At 43.0% G+C, this 15,023-nt stretch overlaps 1 protein-coding gene across 1 annotated transcript in view; it reads right to left on the bottom strand.

Moving 5' to 3' along the window:
- The window catches only part of LOC124623026 (myrosinase 1-like), a 133,665-nt gene extending 122,581 nt beyond the window's left edge, over window positions 1-11,084 (bottom strand). The window contains exons 1-4 of the mRNA XM_047148817.1: window positions 10,937-11,084; window positions 3,967-4,100; window positions 3,672-3,806; window positions 3,234-3,356 (exon numbers count right to left, since the gene is read on the bottom strand). Of these exons, the coding sequence (XP_047004773.1) occupies window positions 3,234-3,356; window positions 3,672-3,806; window positions 3,967-4,100; window positions 10,937-11,084 (540 nt within the window). The remainder of the gene's footprint in view (window positions 1-3,233; window positions 3,357-3,671; window positions 3,807-3,966; window positions 4,101-10,936) is intronic.
- Between the last annotated feature and the right edge of the window lie 3,939 nt (window positions 11,085-15,023).

Below are 15,023 nucleotides of genomic sequence, written 5' to 3'. Positions count from 1 at the left end.
AAGTTTATTTGAAGTACTTAATACTATGTCGTGATGAGGTTCCCACTGAGCCAGTAAATAGTATGTGGTTATGGGCGCATAGACGTACATAACATGAAGCGCTTCTCATGGAGAGAACAGTGAGACATGCATTTTGTTTACGGCAAGCTGAAGCCGATGATCGAAGTGTTCACTGAATATACTGCCAAGTTTTCCCTGCACAAAGATGTCGAACATTGACTCCAGTCCACTTTCGACTGGAAAAAGCGGACACACTGATGGTACACAATCCCAGTGCAGGGAGACCATGGACGATGCGTACATGTACCTTTGATGACGACATTTTGTTACACTTTGAGAATGGGTCCTAGTGAAGTTCACCATAGTTTAGTATTGAATGTGATGCATGAACAGCTGCCTCATACTTTCCTTCCACCAGAGCATGGACTCTAGGATCAGATGATTATCCACTTCATCTTGAGTTCGTAAATTGGTTTGTACAACAGCTAACGAAAACCCTTAGTTTCCTGAAGTTCTTCTGTTTGCAAATGAAACTCAGTTTACTCAGGACGATAAGCAAAATTGTCGTAACTCGCGTGTATTGTGGAGAAGAAAACCCATGTACAACAGTTATGTGAGGCCATCAGAGACAATTTGGGGTAAACATGTGGGCCGGTATCGCGGGTGCCTACTTGCTTGGTTCAAAATGGCTCTAAGCACTATGGGACTTAACACCTGAGATCATCAGTCCCCTAGAACTTAAAACTAGTTGAACCTAACTAACCTAAGGACATCACACACATCCATGCCCAAGGCAGGATTCGAACCTGCGACCGTAGTGGTCAGACTGAAGCGCCTAGAACCGCTCGGCCACTCCGGCCGGCTACTTGCTTGGGTCATACATGTTGCCTCCTCGACTGAGGTGGCCAATGTGCAGACTGTTGTTGCAAGAGAACCTGCCGACGTTACTTCTAACTCTATGAATCAGCGAGAGGATGTGGTTCCAGCATGATGGGGCCCTGGCGCACGTTGATGAATCAGTACCTGTAGCAGTAGCCCGTGCTTTTGGCAATCGGCGGATCCGCCGGGGAGAAACTGAACACTGGTGTGCAAGGTCCCTGGACCGCTCCCAATTAGACTTTCTTCTCTGGGGCTACATGAAAACCAAAGTGTCTTCTACCCCGGTGGACTGGTTGCAGTTCTTGCAGCGGCCACCTACATACAAACCACGCCACATATTTTCCAACGAGCATGAGACGCCCTGCTACGTCAATACAGGCTCCATACTGAAGTTAATGGTGCTAATTCTGAATGTTTATTGTAAACGACATCAGAACAATAAAGGATTGTAACACACCTCACGCATGCTAAATGACGTCCTGGGTGATTTTTACTTACCCAGTATGCATACAGACTCCTGGTTGCTCAACAACGGATATTTCTCGGTATTCCACCATCATATATGTCAATATGAAGATTGAATTTTTGAAAACTTTTATTTTCTGCAGTATGTGAATGTAGATTGAAACTATGTCTTGTTCCTCAAAGACTGTTATATTTCGTTCATTATAAGAATAAAAATGGCGGGAGACGAGTTGTACTTTTGAAGCTTTTTTTTTTCTTAATTTATGTTACTTGTGGATATGAGATGTGTGGCTGGTAATTGCGAACTCTGTGGATGGCTGGATCGCATCTCACAGTAGCCTTTCTTTTGTTTTCGTTCAGTTCGAATACTTACATCACTTAAATTTCAAATCCATCAAACATAGCCCTACGTCAAACAAAGCCCACGCAGAGAAATTACCCTGTGTTTAAGTTAGGAATTTTTATTACTCTTCTTTTTTAACTATAGTACTATGTTAACTAAGTACAAGAGTATCTTACGTTTTGAGTCTTCTCACCTAAGCAGTGTATTGCCATTATTTCATTCTGTTTGGAAATTAAATGACACTCGAAGCGATATTGTTTCTCTGTTAATCTCTTTTTTACGTTTTTAACTGCAACTGCCACATCACTGCAGTTTAGTTGGACCAGCTGGTTTTCCAGTGCAGTCCAAATTAAATGCGCCGGTGACACTGTTGCGCCGTATCATCTCTGGGTCAGCCGCGCGGGATTAGCCGAGCGGTCTAGGGCGCTGCAGTCACGGACTGTGCGGCTGGTCCCAGCGGAGGTTCGAGTCCTCCCTCGGGCATGGGTGTGTGTGTTTGTCCTTAGCATAATTTAGGTTAAGTAGTGTGTAAGCTTAGGGACCGATGACCTTAGCAGTTAAGTCCCATAAGATGTCACACACATTTGAACATCTCTGGGTCGATGATCGCGTGACGCACAGCTTTAACGACAAATGCATCCTTGTTATCGCACTTGACTGTACTCGAGACAGCTTGGCTTCCGCTCAACATGAAATGAAATCCAATGAGGCTCCAGAAAGGAGGAAGAGTACATAGCGTAATGTCTACATCAGGTTTATTCTTACGATGAACGCAGATAGTACAGATTTCAACTTACTCAGCTTAATCTATGACTCCTAGACAAAGTTCACACTCACACTCGTTGCTGCGTTTTATAATTTAATTTGCAAGTTGCACGTGATACATTGTGCTATGTATCTACTTCTGAAAGCAATTACTTGCTTTATTTCACTAGAATCTAATGCGTTGCTTAAGCGGTTGTGGCCATTTTAGTGAAGATCTCGTACAACAGGGACTGGGATCCGATAGTTTTTAATATCTTGTCTATCTCCTTTCTTACGAAGCAGAACAATTGCAGCATTGTTCAAGTTTTTGGAAATTACCTTCTTCCGCAGACATTTTGTAAATCGTTTTTTAAGTTTCTATTGCATTATCTTTCCTCTAGTTTTAATCATTTCTACTGAAACTCCGTTACTTCCAGACGCCATTTCGTTCATATTTCTAACAGCTTTCTACATCTCGTCTGATATTACTACCGGAAAAAGGGATTAATCAGATACACAGCAGTTGGTAATGAAATTAACGAAGCACTTCGATGTGTATGTGAGTATCACTGTTGAAGCAATGTAGAAAGTAAAGAGTAATTTTATTTCTTTTTCATGAAATACGACTTTTCTCCCGAAACTTCAATCTAAAATCAGGGTTCGTTTTTCTGGATTATCCCCTATTGTACTGGTACCACAGTATTAAGTGTGACAGGATTGCCCTATTTACAGACATTACTTGTTGGTGGGACTTACACACTATGGAGAATACATGTGGGAATGTAATAAATTTTGAACTCACTCGGTCACCGAAGTTGTCGAATAGTATTCGCGCGTACTCGACGAAATAGTCTGCCAATATGGGATTAGTCCAGCCACCGATGTATTGCAAAGCTAGCGGTAGATCCCAATGGTACATGGTCACCTAGAATCAAAGAAGAACACCGAAAATAATTCGTTTCTGCTCATACGTCTACTGATTTAATAAAAGTCCACATAGTCTGCATCTAATCAGAAACAGTTTTTCCAAATTATTGAAAATTTGTTCACAACCAACAAAAGTTGCAACCATCGAGTACTCTCAACATAGAAATGAATTCAAGCTGCCCAACTAAAAAGGTCCATTGCTTTTTTAATAAAATGTACTTACCCGGTGTTTGAGAGACACGTAAAATTTTGTTCAAGTTGATGAAGTTGAAGACTTGATTAAATTCCCAGGCACAAACGGTTAGTAACTTACCAAAGGTTCAATGCCATTTTCCAGCAGGAGATTGATGAGCTTGTTGTAATAATCTATTCCAGGAGCATTGATCTGTGATATATCTCCCGTTGGGAGTATTCTAGGCCAAGAAATTGAAAATCTGTAGACGTTGGCCTGCAAAACAAATTCAGTTTTTTCTGTTATAAAAAATGGTAACTGAACTATTTATCTTAACTATTTTTATTTTGATGTAATGTTCATGCATGTCATCAAATTGTTCATTTTCCCGTTGTGCATAGCAATGCTGGCACAGACATAAGTGAAATAAACTTACATTAAGTTCTTTGAGCAGCCGAACATCTTCCTCGTATTTATGGTAAGAGTCGCATGCGATGTCTCCGTTTGCACCATCAGGGTCCGATTCTGGATAATTATGAAGGTAGTAATCCCAAATGCTTTCACCTTTACCTGATGGGGAACACATACAGGACATCGTTACTCTTGTGTGGGAAAGTGCAGTGTCATGCATTTATACAAAACCGGTTTTTTTTCTTTGTAACAATAAACGATACAGATAAAAGTAACAAATTTCTTTATGTTACGTTATTGCATGGCATACAAAAACATGCATTTCACAATACAAGACCACAATAATAAGAGATGGAAAGACACTTCATTCTCCTCTCTAAACCTAATAGGCGTACTAAAACTCTCAACTTATAAAAGGAATCGACTCATATTGTGGCTGAACGTTTGTTGAATGGGTGCGGTGTATGTCTTTCATGCTGGGCAATTATTTGTTGCCTGCTTCATTCACCATTCATTCATCACCTAACCTCATCGCCCAAAGCTTGTACATATTTTATATAGGTTCATTCGTTTATGGAGTGGAAATAAAAACATTCTATCCGATTTATTGCGCCACAGTAATATCTGGGGAACGAAGAGTTTTGATCCTCGGAAACTGCGGTGATAAGATCAATCTGCAGTGGTTTACGTAATCTAAGATTTAAATTTTGTTTTTTACGTTACCTGCCGGCGTTCTCTTATATTTATCTGTTTTGTGTGATGGTGTTGCTGGGTCTTCACCTCAGCATTTTTTTCGTATCGTGCAACCTCGATAATCTGTACGTATCAATCTTTCCCTTCCTCTTCAATTTTTACCTAATGTTGTTCGCCTGAAATAGATGCTCATGGATGCCTAAGCATGTATTCTGCAAACCTTTCTCTTCTTCTTGTAAGAGTTACACATAAGGTACCTTCCTCTCTTTCTCTACCTAGCCTCTTCTTTCCATTCTCTATCTCTCCTCTAAAAGTTTCACATGCTTTTGCAATGTGGTCATTAAGGAGGTTTCAGTTTCTTTTAGTTATCTACTTTCTATGACAGAAATTTTAGTTCTTACGAATCGTTTTCCTCAGTACTCATTCACAAGTGGACTATATAGAGCCACTTGACCCTGTCAATATTAAAATCGTTTCATTTCTCATAGTGTACACTTTTCAGTCCTGTCAGGAAGTAGTAATAGACGGCAAGTCATCGAGTAAAACTGAAGTGATATCAGGTGTCCCCCGGGAAGCGTCCTGGGACCTCTGCTGTTCCTGATCTATATAAATGACCTGGGTGACTATCTGAGCAGTTCTCTGAGGTTGTTCACAGATGATGCTGTAATTTACCGTCTAGTAAGTTCATTCGAAGACCAGTATCAGTTGCAAAGCGATTTAGAAAAGATTGCTATATGGTGTCGCAGGTGGCAGTTGACGCTAAATAACAAAAAGTGTGAGGTGATCCACATGAGTTCCAAAAGAAATCCGTTGGAATTCGATTACTCGATAAATAGTACAATTCTCAAGGCTGTCAATTCAACTAAGTACCTGGGCGTTAAAATCACGAACAACTTCAGTTGGAAAGACCACATAGATAATATTGTGGGCAAGGCGAACCAAAGGTTGCGTTTCATTAGCAGGACACTTAGAAGATGCAACAAGTCCACTAAAGAGACAGCTTACACTACACTCGTTCGTCCTCTGTTAGAATAATGCTGCGCGGTGTGGGATCCTTAACAGGTGGGATTGACGGAGGACATCGAAAGGGTGCAAAAAAGGGCAGTTCGTTTTGTCTTATCACGTAATAGGGGAGAGAGTGTGGCAGGTATGATACGAGAATTGGGATGGAAGTCATTAAAGCAAAGTCGTTTTTCGTCGCGGCGAGAGCTATTTACGAAATTTCAGTCACCAACTTTCTCTTCCGAATGCGAAAATATTTTGTTGAGCCCAACCTACATAGGTAGGAATGATCATCAAAATAAAATAAGAGAAATCAGAGCGCGAACAGAAAGGTTTAGGTGTTCGTTTTTCCCGCGCGCTGTTCGGGAGTGGAATGGTAGAGAGAGATAGTATGATTGTGGTTCGATGAACCCTCTGCCAAGCACTTAAATGTGAATTGCAGAGTAGTCATCTAGATGTAGATGCGTTTAACTGGTTGTTGTTCTCATATATGACAGACATGGTTTTTTTCATTGTTTATTTCTTTATGTTCGTGAATATTCTGTTGACCTGAGTATTCGTTGACAGAAGAATTTAGGACTGTACATATCTGGGGTTTTTTGTTGTAAGAAAATGATTTCTTTTCTGCTTCATGAAAGAACTGATTAAACTGACATGTCATCATATCCTCATATCTCTGAGCAGTGCTTTCTTGAAAAGCATTCCAGTAAGGATTTGTTGCTGTTCGTAACTGACATTGCCATTCAAGTTAACTCCTATTGTAAACTTTCGAGTTAGAGCAGCTAATTGCTCAAAAAGAACCACTGATAAAATTGTTATACATAAAGTCTACTGAACAAAATTATAGCACAGACCTAATAGTCAATGCTTTGACATGTCAGGATACAATTCAATAAGTAGTCAGTGAACCAAAAACTGATTATTTTAAAAAATAACTCCAAGACATGAACTAGAACGGTGTATACAGTGCTCAAGGCATTAATAGAAAATACATCATATTTATTAATAAATTCCTCACCTTATCTGAAGACTGTTTTCGCCAAGAAGTGACTCGGATTAGACCAGGTAACAGAAGGAGTAAACATAACACTTCACCATATGGTTGAGGTGTTGTTAAATAAGTCAGAAAACATCAATAAGCTTTCAGATGATATCGTTCTTCAGAGTTGACTAGTACAGAGTACCCGTATATACATATACACACAGATGCAATTGTACGACTATAATGTCCTAGCCCACTTGCAATGGCATTGTAGCCCGACTGGGGTGAAGAGTCGGATCGGTAAAAAAGATCGTGCGGAGGGGAAAGGAAGGCTGATGACATGGTAGCATGGCAGCAAGCACATGAGACAGGAACGTGGCACGCTTTGATGCGCAGTTGTGATGTGTGATGGAGCGATTAAAGATAGCAATGGACGATTTTGAAGTAAGACGAGGATCTACGGCCAAGATTGTATTTCTTTTGCACTGAAGAGCCAAAGAATCTGGTACACCTGCCTAATATCGTGAAGGGCCCCCGCGAGCACGTAGAAGTGCCGCAATACGACGTGGCATGGATTCGACTAATGTCTGAAGTAATGCTGGAGGGAACCGACACAATGAATCCCGCAGGCAAGTCCATAAATCCATAAGAGTACGACGGGGTGGAGATCTCTTCTGAACAGCACGTTGCAAGGCATCCCGGGCATACTCAATAATTTATGTCTTGGGGAGTTTGGTGGCCAGCAGAAGTGTTTAAACTCAGAAGAGTGTTCCTGGAGCCACTCTGTAGCAATTCTGGACGTGTGGGCTGTCGCATTGTCCTGTTTGAATTGCCCAAGTCCGTCGGAATGCCCATACCTGAATGGATACAGGTGATCAGATAGGATGCTTACGTACATGTCACCTGTCAGAGTCACATCTAGACGTATCAGGGATCTCATATCATTCCAACTCCATGCGCCCCACATCATCACAAAGCCTTCTTCCTGCCGCAGCGATATCTGTGGATTCATGAGGTTGTCTCCATACCTGTACACGTCCATCCATCCGATACAATTTGAAACGAGATTCATCCGACCAAGCAATATGTTTACAGTCATCAACAATGTCCAATGTCGGTGTTGACAGGCCCAGGTGAGGCGTAAAGCTTTGTGTTGTGCAGTCATCAAGGGTACGCAAGTGGGCCTTCGGCTCCGAAAGCCCACGTCGTGATGCTTCGTTGAATGGTTCGCAAGCTGACACTTGTTGATGGCCCAGCACTGAAATCTGCAGCAATTTGCGGAAGGGTTGCACTTGTGTCACGCTGAACGATTCTCCTCAGTCGTCGTTGGTCCCGTTCTTGCAGTATCTTTTTCCGGCCGCAGCGATGTTGGAGATTTGATGTTTTACCGGAGTCCTGACATTCACGGTACACTCGTGAAATGGTCGTACGGGAAAATCCCCACTTCATCTCTACCTCGGAGATGTTGTGTCCCATCGCACGTTCAAACTCACTTAAATCTTGATAATCTGCCATTGTAGCAAAAGTAACCGATCCAACAACTGCGCCAGACACTTGCTGTCTTTTATAGGCGTTGCCTGTTTACATATCTCTGTATTTGACTATGCATGCCTATACCAGTTCTTTGGCGCTTCAGTGTGTTTTATGAACGCCGCAAATGTGTTATTAGAGTTTGTAGAATTTTAGCTACGGATCCTGAATACTGACAACTAGCATTGTCTTTCAAAACACGTTCTTCAGTTATGAAAAGTGTTAGTTAACTGTTTGAATGCTACTAATTATTACTGATACAGAAAAGTCCTTACTGGGCAGTGAAGCCAACATTATACGCTGCGTAATACGAGCGCTGTTCAGAAAGTAACATACGTTTTGAAACAAAAAACTAACAATATGGAAAAACCAAAATGCTTTAAAGGTTCACTCTTGAGCTATTTTTCTACATAATCGTCATTCAAAGAGGCACTTATCATACCATGGCACAAGTTTTCAGTGCAATCTCTGTAGAAATCTGCCACCTACGATTGCAACCACATGTTTATGCCGGCGTGCAGTTCGGCGTCGGTATGAAAGTGCTGTATAGCGAGCCATGTCTTCATTGCTGGGAGGAAGTAGTATTCGCTCGGAACCAAATCCGGGCTGTATGGTAGATGATCTAACACCACCCATCCAAAACCCGCAGGAGATATCGGGTATGATCAGCCGTGTATGGAGATGCGTTGGCGTGAAAAAATAAAACTTTCGCGCTAAGTTTTCCCTAACGCTTGTGTTGTATCGCCCGCCTTAACTGTGTCAGTGTTTGAGAATAGCCCTCTGAGTTAACTGTTGTGCCTCGTTGAATGAAATCAACGAGAATCCCTCCCTTAGACTCACAAAATGCAATAACCTTGATCTTTCTTGCTGACAGCGTTTGCAAACACTTCCTTGCTTTCTTGGGAGAATTTGCGTGTCCCCATCCCATGATTGCATTTTTGTTTCACAATGGACGTGCCTCATGCAACTCTCACCCCAGTTACGATACAAAAAAATGGCTCAAATGGCTCTGAGCACTATGGGACGTAACTGCTGAGGTCATCAGTCCCCTAGAACTCAGAACTACTTAAACCTAACTAACCTAAGGACAACACACACATCCATGCCCGAGGCAGGATTCGAACCTACGGCCGGAGCGGTCGCATGGTTCCAGACTGTAGCGCCTAGAACCGCTCGGCCACTCCGGCCGGCAGTTACAATACAATCGATAACCTTGTTACCATTTTTCTCGTAGTCTTCGAAGAAGGTCAGTGCTGCAGCCAGCCTCTGTTTATTGTGGTCTTCTGTTAGGATTTTCGGAAACCAACTAGCACAAAATTTGTGGTAACCTAACTTCTCCGCCACAATTTCATGCACCAAAATGCGTAAAATTTGAGGAAAATGTTGCGAAAGTCCCGTAATCATGAAACGACGATTTCCACAAATTTTGTCGTTGACTTTCGTCACCAATTCGCCAGTCACAAGGTTAGGCCCACTACTGCGGTCCTCATCATGAACATTGGTATGGTGATTTCTAAAATCAATCCACCATTGCCTTACTCAACTTTCTCTCATTAATCCTTTTCCGTATACAACACAAAGGCCGCGATAAATTTCAGTTGATTGGTACTTTTTAGCCAACAAAAATCTAATCACAGAACGCACTTCACAAGCAGCGGGATTTTCTACTGTAGCGTAGATTTTAACACGTCACAGAAAGCAAAGTAGCACAGGCACAGACCAGTGCCCCCCCCCCCCCCCACCCCCGGGCGGGGCTACCCTCATTGCCACCCGCGCCGCCCCCGCCAGTCAGCCCGCACGCTATTCATTCGTTTCTCTCGTCAGTCGACTCGACTTATCGAGTTATCGGGTAGCTGTAATTTCCTATGTAGCACGCGCGTCCGCGTCATCGTATTTTATACGTTTCTGTCTGGCACATAGATAGCTAACACATACCTACGGGAAAAGTCGCGGCCATTGTAGTGATCTTGATACGGCATTTGTTCGAGAAAAGTCGCGAATGTTCTACTGTTTTCTTGTACAGAGAACCTTGGTTACGTAGCGTTATAAATACGGACTATTCGCCGAATAGGAAGCTAGTTTATAATCTGAAGGAAAAATATGACGGTAGAAGTAAAGGTAGCTCAATATATCTTTAGCTACCCCTCCTTGAGGTTTTTCTGTATCCGCCACTGCACAAACCACGCACTACCACCGCTGGATGAGTGTACGAACGCTATGGCGCCAAGACGGCGGCTGTAGCCCTGGCGACCGCCGGGATACACCGAAACGTTTGCTTCTTTCTGAATACCCCTCGTAGAAACAGCATCCTCCCACTGCTGCTCATAAGCGGTGGTTTTGAGCGACACACATTCGTCTCAAAGGGCAAGGATGGTTATTTACTCAATAATGCGTGCATATGTGTTTCTTTGGAAAAATTCAGACTCGTTCGGTATAGCGCACGGCGAGCGAAATTGCACGTTGTTTAGCACACAGGACTTGTATCTCCCATTTGGCCATCAATATTTGGGTTTTACACGATTTCCCAAAATCGATTAATATGAATAACGTGATAGTTCTTCCCTAAAACCACGACCAATTTGCTTCCCCAGCCTTGTCTAGTCTAAGCTTGTGCTCTCTCCCTAATGACCTTGTTGATGACACATTCTTAACCCCCCTTTTAGTCCTCCTCCCTTAGAAAAAAATGCGTCGCTGTATACTCTTACATCATAAACCAAAGACTAAACGTCTATCGTGTTGGAAGTGGGACTGCATCCGATTTCTAGTAAGTCCTGTGGCTGTGACTCACCGTCCTCGTTCCAAGCGCCTTCCACTTGGTACGCCGAGGTCGCGGCCCCAAGCAGAAATCCATCTGGGAACTCTGACGCCGACTGACCGGCTATCGACGTCCCCAGCAGAGCAACCAGTGTAACCACATAGACCTTTCGCCCTTCCATCTTCTGCCACACAGCTTGACACTTATTTTTGCAACAGAGGGGCCGAACTATTTATTTGTTGATAAGTCAAGCAAGCTTATCTAATCAGTTTCGATACCGACAAGTGTTCAGTTTTTCATTTAATCATACACAGTCGTGTCGTTATACAATGGCTGTTTCCTTTCTCAAGCTCAGATATGGCTATAAATCAAAACTAATTTATCAGAAAGAGTTAACGATATATAACTGGATATTTATCGGTTACAGCCTTGAGAACTCATTACATGTCATCTTCTGATATGGATTCGTGAGTTACAAAATAACCTGTCACATTTCGTTCGGCGGCATTGGTGCTTTTTGAGAAGAAAAGGTCACATGCCACTGCCAGGTTTCAGCCTTTCCATTACCTCGCAACACCAGCATCATCAATATAAACGATACTGCACCAAGTACTCATCACACAAAAGACAGTGAGATTAGCGCAGGCTCCGAATCCACCCTTCTGGTTTGACCCATGACCTTATATTTGGAATAAAGAGCGCAAATGGATTCGAATATTTCATTTCATTTCACTTGATCTACGCTATTTCACTGACGAAAGAAAATCGCAGCATTAAAAAATAAATAACGTAGAGTAATGAAATTTCGGGAATACATTTGTCTAGGTAAAATACTTAGGTAATTAACATTGCAAGATCACAGGTTAATGTAAACATTGCAAATGTGAAATGCTGGTACATTAATAGCCGGTGTAACTCCCAGAACGTTGAATAAAAGGATGCAAACGTGCATACAGTGTGTTGTACAGGTGCTGTATGTCAGTTTGTGGGGTGGAGTTCCATGCCCATTGCACTTCGTCGGTCAATACAGGGACGATTTATGCTGGTTGTGGACGATGCTGGACTTGTTTTCCGATGATGTCCCATGTGTGCTCGATTGGAGACAGATCTGGTGATCGAGTAGGCCAAGGCAACATGTCGACACCCTGTAGAACATATTGTGTTATAACAGCGGTATATGGGAGAGCGTTGTCCTGTTGGGAAACACCCCCTGGAATGCTGTTCATGCATGGCAGCACAACAGGTCGAATCGCCAGATTTGCGTACAAATTTGCAGTCAGGGTGCGTGGGATAACCACGAAAGTGTTCCTGTTGTCAAACGAAATCGCACCCCAATTCATAACTCCAGGTGTAGGTTCAGTGTGCCTAACGCGCAGACAGGTTGATGGCAGGGCCTCAACAGGCTTCCTTCTTTTTAATCAACACACGGTCATCACTGGTACTGGGGCAGAACCAGCTTTCATCAGGAGACACAATAGACCTCCACCCTGCCCTCCAGTGAGCTCTCGCTTGTGTTACAACAGCAGTATGTGGACTTTGGTGGTCAGTGGAATCCACGCTACGAGGCGTCTGACTCGGAGCTTTCCTTGAAGTAACCGATTTGCATCAGTTCGTTGTGTCACTGTGGTGTCAACTGCTACTCAGATTGCTGCTTCAGCTGCAGTACTAAGAGCCAGAGCCATATGACGTACATTCCCGTGATCACTGCTGCCAGCAATGATGTATAGTCTCTACATTCCTACCAAGTCTTTCTCCAATATCGAAGAAGAGGCATCCAGTTTCTCGTAACGCTGTTACACGACTTCGTTCAAACTCAGTGAGGTGTTGATAATGGCGCCTTGGTCGCCTTAAAGGCGTTCTTGAGTAACTGCAACTCATCATGCCGAATTTCAAAGGTTTCTAACGTTCTCGAACGTTACAGTATGCATTTAAAGCAAACCTGATTTGCATCCTCATTGTGGTGCTACTAGCACCACTCTTACGCGACTGGCACGAAATTTGAATATGCAACATCATTCAGATGTAGAAATACGTCTACCAACTTTAATATAAGGTGCACAACTCTTTCTTGGTTTTGCAGTTTTTTCCGTCATTTTATTGTATATAGAACTTAACTGAAGACAGCGACACCAGCACCCCCCCCCCCCCCCCCAGCCACACATGCCAACCATTCTCCCCCTCCCAAATAAAACTAACCAAACAAAAATTTGAAAACTCTCATTTCACCTCCAGAAACAAACTACAATCTCACAATAAACTCAAAAAATCGTAAAACATACACACCAACCATCGACACTGCAAGCACTGCAATATTGAAACACAATTCCAAGGCAAAATTCCATAGAAACGAACGATAAAAACGCTACATACGCCCTAACTCCATGACTTAAGTAAGAACCACTATTATAAGTATGATCAACAGCGATTTCAGCTGTGCTCTTAGATTCCTACCTAAATTCATCCTCGAGAAACGTGCAACATTCGAGAAAGAATCAAACATTTGTGAGAAACAAAATTATAAATATAATCGCTATTCGTTTCTCTAGCAACAATTTAAGCTAGGCCCTCAGGTTCCTGTCCAACCACACCGTCGTAATCACGACATATCTGCAATAAACATCAAAGTTTACACCAGTTACTAAGACAGTCACGCACATCATTTAATAAAAGGTCACCTACATTCTTTGCAACGTAAACTCAAGGCGTCACTCACCACATAACTTTTCAAAGCCGATGGATGGAATTGGAAAAAATGGTTCAAATGGCTCTAAGCACTACGGGACTTAACATTTGAGGTCATCAGTCCCCTAGACTTAGAACTACTTAAACCTAACTAACCTAAGGACATCACACACACCCATGCCCGAGGCAGGATTAGAACCTGCGACCGTGGCAGTCGCGCGGTTCCAGACTGAAGCGCCTAGAGCCGCTCGGTCACAGCGGCCGACGGTGGAATTGGACCATGCGCTTGACAAGACAGCTACACTCGAGACACGTGACACAGAAGACGTCGGAGTGACGCAGACTAAAATGGCTTGACCAGACCGCGTGCCACACGAGTTCCATACAGGGTGCTACCACCAGTTTCCGAGATTTGGCATACTGCGCACAAGCAGTGAACAGTAGAAACTTCCGTCGCTACGTGCCTGTCGTTAAGCGTTTCAACTGCTAGCCTGCCATTTGGTTTTATTGTGAGTGCATCGGTGTGAACATGCTGATTTCTTTACATCGTATTCTACTGTGACTGCGAACTTCGAAATGGCTGACATGAAGAAACAAAGGGTCTAGATTAAGTTTTGTTTTAAGCTCCGCAAAACTGCAGCTGAAACCCACCACATGCTAAGGCAGGCTTTTGGTGAGCAAGCTATGAACCAAATACGAACTTTTGAGTGGTTTTAGCAGTTTAAATACGGCCGGGAGTCTGTGGAGGTGACAAATGGGCTGGCTGTACTTACAACTACGGAAACGATCGCAAAAGTGCATGAAGTGATCAACATGGACAGATGGCAGACAGTTAAGGCAGGAGAGCTTCTGTTAAGTTTGGAAGGTAGGAGACGAGGTACTGGCGGAAGTAAAGCTGTGAGGACGGGGCGTGAGTCGTGCTTGGGTAGCTCAGTTGTAGAGCACTTGCCCGCGAAAGGCAAAGGTCCCGAGTTCGAGTCTCGGTCCGGCACACAGTTTTTATCTGCCAGGAAGTTTCAGTTCAAAAATGGCTCTGAGCACTATGCGACTTAACTTCTGAGGTCATCAGTCGCCTAGAACTTAGAACTAATTAAACCTAAGGACATCACACACATCCATGCCCGAGGCAGGATTCGAACCTGCGACCGTAGGGCAGACAGTTTATTATGTTTGCGAAGTAGTTGGAATTTCATATAGAACATGTCAACGCAATCTAGCTGATGAATTGGAGTTGAGATAAATTGCAGTGAAGTTCGTTTCTCATCTTTTGAACGCCGACCATTGAAACCATCGGGTACAGGCGTACAATCAACTGTAAACAACAATCAAGATGATCCAGTTTTCCTGTCCAGGGATCATGAGTGTAATGTTATGAATCTGAAACGAAAGAGAAGTCCTTGCAGTGGCAGACATCCTTCTCTCCGATGTGCAAAAAAGG

The sequence above is a fragment of the Schistocerca americana genome, chromosome 7, assembly GCF_021461395.2.
Source record: "Schistocerca americana isolate TAMUIC-IGC-003095 chromosome 7, iqSchAmer2.1, whole genome shotgun sequence".
Lineage (NCBI taxonomy): Eukaryota > Metazoa > Arthropoda > Insecta > Orthoptera > Acrididae > Schistocerca > Schistocerca americana.
Note: the sequence above shows the minus strand (reverse complement) of the source record. Positions and strands in the feature narration are given on the sequence as shown.